General features: G+C 45.9%; 1 protein-coding gene across 1 annotated transcript in view; it reads left to right on the forward strand.

Annotated features, from left to right (window-relative positions):
* Positions 1-1,834: 1,834 nt before the first annotated feature.
* Positions 1,835-8,250, forward strand: part of Nudt7 (nudix hydrolase 7) — an 18,936-nt gene continuing 12,520 nt past the window's right edge. Inside the window, exons 1-2 of the mRNA XM_021170218.2 lie at positions 1,835-1,960; positions 4,580-4,733. Of these exons, the coding sequence (XP_021025877.1) occupies positions 1,860-1,960; positions 4,580-4,733 (255 nt within the window). The 5' untranslated portion in view covers positions 1,835-1,859. The remainder of the gene's footprint in view (positions 1,961-4,579; positions 4,734-8,250) is intronic.

The following is an 8,250-nucleotide window of genomic DNA, read 5'->3' on the forward strand; positions in this document are numbered from 1 at the left end:
GATACCATTGTGTTCTTGGTTTGGACCCTTCCCAGCTGTTCCTGGTATTGCATTGCTCAGATACCCCGATAAATCACAAGGTGCTGGGTTAGTGATTTCAAAACAGGCTTTCTCTGTATAGCATCCCCAGCTGTCGTAGAACTCATTCTGTAAACCAGGCTGGTCTTGAACTCACAGAGATCCACCTGCCTCTGCCTTCCAAGTGCGAGATTAAAGGCCCTCATGCCCAGCCAGGTTTAGTACTTTTTAAAAGTCTTGGGAATGGGGTTGGAGAGTTTGATCAGCAGTTAAAAGCACAAAAATTGTTCTTTTGGAGGACCAGAGTTCAGTTCCCAGAATGCACATCAGGCCGCATATATGTCTATAATTCTAGCATGCATACCAACAGACATACCTATATACATAAATAAAAATAAACTTAAAATCTCGGGAACTGTGGTACAACTGTTCCCTTAGCTATAATGGGATTCTCATGAGTTCCGAGTACTCTTGTTTTTATGGAATTATTCTTTCATTAAAAAATAATATAATATACAATGAATTATATTTTTTTTACTATACTGATGTAGGGATGAATTCAGTTTTTGACTCATTCTTATATATTACTTAATTTTGCATTCAATTTCTTTGACTTTTAAGAGAAGAAAAGAAAAATAAAAAAGGAGTAGAAGACATGAATGAGGGAGGCAGATGTGGTTGGGGGTTCTGGGAGGAAAAAGGAGGGGTATGGAAGGTGGGTGTTATTGTAATCATTTACAATAGATACATTGTACTCATGTGTGACATTAGGGAAGAATATATGAATTGTAAAGCCCATCATTAAGTTGGTGTGTCAGACACTATGCCAGTCTTTCGAGAAGCCTGCCTTGCTCCCCTCTCCCCCCAGTCTCAGTTCCTGCCAGCCTCCCCGCTCAGCTCACACTCTCTCTCAGCTCTGCGTGAGGTGATGGAGCGTTCCCATTGCTAGGCAGTTCATCCCTGAAAACAGGTGCAGGTGTCAGACAGCAGCATCTACCTACACTGGGGAGCTGCCACCCTCCTGGGACTTAGTAGGTGTGTGCTTCTGGGCAGTCTGCATTGCAGCAGGACACTGGAGATATTGATACTGGGGTGGGGGTAAAGGTGGACACTCTCTTTTGGCCAGGAGTAAGGAGCTCGGCCTGGCTTTCCAAGCCCCCAACTCTCCACCCAGTCTCCTTTTCCCTTCCCAGCCTCTGAGCCTACCTACCTGAGTTTCATTCCTAGAACTCACAGGGTGGAAGGAGAGAACTGGCTCCTGAAAGTTGTCCTCTGATCTTCATACATATTCTGTGGCACACACACACACACACACACACACACACACTCACACACACACACTAGTAAGTAAAGTGTTTTTGCTTTTGGTTTTCTGTTTTCATTTTTGTTTGTTTTTTCAAGACACGGTGTTTCTCTATGTAACAGTCCTGGCTGTCCCGGAACTCACTTTGTAGACCAGGCTGCCCTGGAACTCACAGTAATCTGCCTGCCCCTACCTCCCAGGTGCTGGGATTAAAGGCATGTACCACCATGCCCGGCAAGCGTAATTAATTTTTAATTTTTTTAAATTAAGTACTTTTTTACAACTGCTTATTGCAAATTTTCTCACATGGTTTTGAAGAAGCCCACGCTACTAGACAGCAATCTTTTTTTTTTTTTTTTTTAGTGTATTCAACACTTTAAATCCGGTCAGCACCACCTTCGGACCTAACTCCGCCCTGAACACGCCCCACCTATAGGTCCCGCCCCCAGCACCTTCGAGCCTCTTTGAAGGGCCCCGCCCTCAGCCTCTCCTCCCTGAAAAGTCCCCGCCCTCATTCCTAGCTGGGGCTACTAAGCGCATGCGCGTCAGAACTATTTGCTTCCCGAAGTCTCCTGCTGCTAGTAAGAAAAGTACTGCAGGGCTGATGTCGCGACCTTGTGGACTCCCGGAGCCTGTCAGGTAAAGCTCTCCAGCTCCAGGCACCGGAGCCTGACCAAGCCGGGCTCCGATCACTGCGCAGGCCCTACCTATCCACCCTGCAGTTCAGGCTCCTCAGGGCTCCCCTCCAGCCGGAACTTTGCTCTTCTGCTCCTGGGGACAGAGTTGGGGTTTTCACCTAACAAGATTCACACACGCGCAGGCGTGTCCTCATCTCCCAAGGTCACAGCGTTTCCCTTTTGCCAATCCGAGTCACTCTTCAGGAACCCCCACAGCAGAACCTCAGAACCTCAACATGGCCAGACAGTCCTGCATCAGCCAGACAGGGTTCAAGTTCCTGGGTGGCTTCTTCCACCCATGATCGAGGTTCTTGCTCAAGGCATTGCTGCTCCCAGCCTGGCCTCAGTACTACAAGGCTGTCCTGAGAACTCAACACAGAATGGGCCAGCCCTGCTCCTATTTTGATGGTATCGTCTCGACACAATTAGACTTTTATTTTACTGCCGCCTCTGGGCAGTTCTAGGGGCTATTTAAAAGCCTTCTTCCTCTTTGGCTGGCTAATTTGTCTTTTCTGGACAGAGGCCTGTGAGTTTCAGCTGTACTGTGTGCCAGCTTTCATTGGCCCTTTCCAGGACATTTGATTGGTTTGCAGCCAGCTCTCTGTCACATGGATGGGGTGGGGGGCTGGCGGGGAGTGAGAATAAGCAAACCCCTCTAACCAAAGGCTTGTTAAGGATGCGCTAGTGATTAACACTCACAGCTGAGGGCCACCTTGTGCATGAACTGGCCACTTTACCTTCACGGCTACCCTCAAGCAAGTTACAGATGAGGACTTCTCGAGGCTCCAGGAGATGATGTCAATTCTGCCCCCCATGGGTAGCCCAGGCTGATTTCAAACTTTCCGTAGTCCTGCCGCAGCTTCTCCAAGCACTAGGAGATTGCAGGTGTGAGCTAGTTACCGCACCCGGCTCCACCCAGCTTTTGAGATGGAATGAGTTCTGGGGTACCTAAACATCTGCTTTTGCACAGTCATGCTACGGAATAGTGAGAACTAATGTTACACTTTCTACAGCCACTGTGACAAAGTCCTACCAACTGGATGACTTGAGGAATAGCAATTCGCCTCTCTTGGGTCTGAAGGACCCATAATCAGGTCTGAAGTTCATAATCAAGGTATCAGCAGGAACAAAATCAGAAGTCTCTGGGGGATGCTCCATTGCCCCTTCCAGCTTCTGGTAACTTTTGATTATCCTTGGTTTATAGCAGCAGATTTAGGGTCCCCATTCCCATCTGTCTGTCTGTCTGTCTGTCTGTCTGTCTCTCTCTCTCTCTCTCTCTCTCTCTCTCTCTCTGTGTGTGTGTGTGTGTGTGTGTATGTCTATAGCCTCTTCCTTCAAAGACACCTGTTGTTGGATTGGGAGTTCTCCCTACATTCAGGATGGTGCAATCTCAAGAGCCTTAACTACTTACATCTGCAAAGAACCCATGTCTGAAGAAAACCACATTCCCAGGCTCTATGTTGACACGAATAAGGTGGTCACTGTCACACACCATGCAAACAAGCAGCATAAAGCGTAGAGCTCATCCGAGGGACTCGGAAAGAGCCACATGAAAACAGTCCCATTTGTGGTGCTGAATCTAAACTGTGGCGGTAACTATCAGTAATGGTACAGTCCCTTGAGCTGCCACCGCGGCAATCTTGTCACTTTGGATCAAGTGCTCATCCTCAGGCTTCACCTCAAAGTCACCGAGTCAGGGTTTGGGGTAAGTGTGGAGGAGTCTGTTGGGCACAGCCTTGTAGCAGATCCTGTGGCTGCTTGGGTTTGAGAATCACATTTACAAGATAACTGGGTTTGTGAATGGTGGAAGGACCAGGCAAGCCTCAGGAGGAGTTTTTGGCACACCTACCCTGTCTTCCTATAGCAATAGTAATTTTTCCTTCAAAGCACTAGGAACAGAACCAGGGCCTCCCTTACTCAGCAAATGCTTTACTACCGAGCTACATCCCAAAAGCTCCTTTGTTTCTTATTTTGGAACATAGTCTTGAATTCAAGGCTGTCCTTGAACTTGCTGTGGAAACCAAGGATGCCTTGAACTTATCGTCCTCCTGCCTCAGCCTACAGTGAGGTCCAGTTTATTTACAGATATTAAAGCTTATTGGGGGAAATGTTTTACCATACCAACTTGGCTGTTTGGTTTGGTTTCTTGTGGTAAGATGCCACGTCATAGACAGGCCCTGAACTCACCTTGTTGTTGAGGGCAGCCATTAATTCTAGGTTCTCCCACATTTGCTTCTCACATGCAGGCATGGCATACATGCATAACCTGGCTTACACTGGAATTTTAAATTTAAGTTGCCTTTCAAAGCCAACTCCGTATGCAACGTGGGCTTGGTGTTTTTGCCTCAGTCAGTCTTGCCAACACATGCCATTTAAATACTGTGATTTCTGCCAGGTTATTGGAAAACTATAATGAAACTCAGAACTGAAATCCAAGCTACACACATACACACATGCACACATGCACACATGCACACATACACGGGTGACCCCCCCTCACACACACACACAAAGATTGGCAGGGCTAGGTGCTTGCTGCCACAGCTCTGCTTATTCAACTTTTGTTTTGTCTTCCTCTTAGAAACAATCTGATAGATGATGCCAAGGCTCGCCTGAGAAAGTTTGATGTCGGGACCAGATACTCTCACCTGTCCTCTAATAAATTCTCTGTCCTTGTACCACTGCTGGCCAGAGGAGGAAAGTTGTATTTGATGTTCACGGTCCGCTCAGACAAGGTGGGTGACAAAACACTCTTGTGACATCTCAGGGCTTTAAAAAAAAAAAAAAAACCTTCTGTGACTACGTCCTCATCTCAAGGCTGCAGTTACCACCAAGTGAACTTTCAATATCATGATGTCGGAGGGAGAGGATAATGGACGCAGGGGATGAAATGGGATTTTGTCTGTTTGTTTGGTGACTTTGAGACACTGGTTTATTTGCTCTGCAGCTCAAGTTGGCCTTGAACTTACGACAATCTACCTTTCTCTGCCTCCCAAGTGCTGACTTTAAGTTTTGATGTTCATTTGTGTGTGTGTGTGTGTGTGTGTGTGTGTGTGTGTGTGACTGTACATGATTATAGAGACCAGGGGAAGACAATGACTGGCCTTCTCTGTTACTATCTGCCTTGTTATCTTGAAACAGAGCCTCTCACTGAACTTGGAGCTTGTGGTTTTAATATAGGCATGGCTGGTATGCTGCCACAATCTCTCTCCACCGCACTTCAGAAGTGGAGGTTCAGATATGCACAGCCATGCCAACCTCATAAAATGGAGATACAAACTTGTACAATCGAACATTTTTTACTCATTGAGCCAACTTCCTCTACCCAACATAGCATTTAAAAAAAAAAAGAGGTTTTAGAAAAAAGAAGAAAAGAAATTTCTCTTATAAGAAATAGAAAACACTTTTAGACGAGGGTTTCTTCGTGTTAGTGCTAAGACAGTCTTTGGGTCCAAACCACTCTTCATTAAGGGGCCTTCTTGTGCTCTGTTGGATATTTAGGGTCGTCTTGACCTCTACCATGTCAACAGCACACACAGGCACTTCTGTGTGATGACATCGTGCCTCCAGGCAATGCCAGTAATCCTTGCAGAGCAGGGTGGAAAATCACCCCATCAAGAATGAGGAATCCACCTTAGGTCAACTAGGGCATATGTCAGTGGCCTAGCCCTGAGGCCAGCTGCCTGAGTTGCATGCAGGGATGAAGTTAGGAACCCTCTTGGTTTACAGCGATACTAGTCTATATGTCCCTGTCTCTCCCATGTTGATGCCCTTCCTTACTGTTGGAACTATTTCCCAGAGAGAGCTGAAGACATGGCCATTTCAAGGTCATCCCAAGATAGAAATAAACAGAACACAAAATGGCCTGGCTTTTCCAGAAGAAGAATTTTAAAATGTCTCCCTGACAGCATATGTAGGTAAATAAAGAAATATGTTAATTAATACCCTGATTCATACTCTTTGACATAATTTACTCTTTTTTAGTGTGCGTTGGTGGTTTTGCCTGCAGGTATGTCTGTGTGAGGGTGTCAGAAGCCCTGAGACTGGAGTCACAGGCAGGTGTGAGCTGCCATGTGGGTGCTGGGAATTGAACCCTGGCCACCAGTGCGCTCAACTGCTGAGCTGTCTCTCCAGCCCCGGGATACACTGATTTCGACAGAACTGTGGTGATTCTCTTTACGGTCGGACAAGCAAGTGATGCATGTCCGTGTAGTGATCAAAATCCAGTTTCTCAAAGGAGAGGGACGCTCAGCTGGAACCAGGGACATGGCATCTGTTCTGAGCTCTGCTCCTAAGCACAGATGAAGTGCTTATAAAGCCAATATAAGACTAAAGCCTCTGGCCAGTGGTACTGATTTGATAACAACAGTTATGGCTGATGATTACAAAGGTCATTTTTATTATTTACTTTTAATTTTTTAAATATTTATTTCTGTGTGTGTAAGCATGCTTTGCCTGAATGAATGAATGGATGAATGAATGAATGAATGAATGAATGAATATAGGTGTACCATGTGTGCTCAGTGCCCACATAGGTCGGAAGAGAGTGTGAACACACTGGAACTGGAGTCCTAGGTGGTCATGAGCCTCATCAAATTGCCCAAACTGGCCTTGAAGTAGCCCCATCATGCTCTTGAGCTTGCCATCCATCTGCCTCAACACCCCAACCAGCTTGGGTCACAGGCATGTATCACCAGGCCTACTTCTGAAAGGTTCCTTTAAAAAAAAAAAAAAACTAATGTGTTGTTGTGTTGTTGTTGTTGTTGTTGTTGTTTAATGTGTTTGTGAGGGATAGGGACATGCATGTTATGGTGCAAGTGTGGAGATCAGGGGACAACTTTGTGGAGGCTGCTCTCTTCCTCAACCTTTATGAGTCTCCCAAGGATCACAAGTAGAAACAGGAGAGCACCAAACGTGCTTTACTAGTGGAGTCATCTCACTGGTCCTGGAGCAGAGTTTTTAATGTCTTAAAACCTCGTTTTTCTCATCTCTAGAGATGGGCCTGAAGGCTATCCTGTGTGTCGTGTGCACCAGAGCCACGCTGTCTCGGTGTCTGGTCCTGGAGCCTGGGGCCTTTCATCTGGCTGAAAAGTTACAGGATTATAGTGTTCAAGGGAACATTAGGTGGATTATCCTTTTGGGTAAGGTATGTATTAGAAAAGTTAGTAATATCATGGGAAGACAGATAGACAGCATGGTAGGGGCTCTGATGCAAGATCAGATCTCTGAGGCAGAGTAGGGGAGTCCCTTCTTCTAGATCTCAGAGGAAAGGCAGTTTTAGTGATAGTCAGATGAGGTCCAAGCAGGAGATAGGAAAGGAAACTGGGTCTTACATTGCTGGGAAGGATCGCAAGACTGTAGAACAGGTATGAGAGAAGAGGTGGAGAGGCAGGTCAGTTGAGGTGTGTTCCCCTCATACAGGTAGAAGCAGGCTTCTTCATGGCCGTCTTGCACCCTGAGGCAGGCAACATCCCTGGGGAAGGGAGGATGTTTTTTTGCGCACACATATGTATATGTACATGTGTATTTCTGAATACGACCTCCTCAGTCCATAGTATGTTACTCATACATGTTTCGAGGGCTGATCACTTAGTATTGGGTAACCAGCTGATGTGTTTTTCTCTGGGGAAGACCATGTCCCCTCTTCCCACTACTCCTTAGTTGCCTACAGTTCTCTGTGTAGAGTTGAAGCCTCTTGGGCTTCCCCACCCCCCTTGGCATGTCTCTTGGAGTCATCCTTGGTCAAGTCAAGTTTAGGCCATCATGTTGGAGAGAATTTATGAATGTGTGTTAGTCATGTCAGAAGCTACACTGGGTTTTGAAGACAGTCTCTTGCTGGTCTGGGGCTCATCACGTCAGCCATGATAACATACATACACGAAATAACAACTGATGGAAGAAAATTTTAAAAAGACATGAATTTGAAAAAGAACAAGGAGGGGTTTTTATGAAGGTTAGGGGAAAGAGAAAAGGGAAGGAAGATGTGATTTAATTCTATTATAACCTTAAACTAAATAAAACCCAAACAAAAGAACCCAGTGTAGATGGCAGCTAAGGAGTGGTACCCAAAGTTGACTGTTGGCTTCCACTTGTACATGTAAATGAGTGGATCCACATAAACATACATGTACACCCAACAGACATATGCAGTTTGCCTTGAAGATATGGGCACAGGGGAAAAATTCTTGAATAGAACAGCAATGGCTTGCACTGTAAGATCGAGAATTGACAAATGGGACCTCATGAAACTGC

Source organism: Mus caroli, chromosome 8 (assembly GCF_900094665.2).
Source record: "Mus caroli chromosome 8, CAROLI_EIJ_v1.1, whole genome shotgun sequence".
In the NCBI taxonomy this organism is placed as follows: Eukaryota; Metazoa; Chordata; class Mammalia; order Rodentia; family Muridae; genus Mus; species Mus caroli.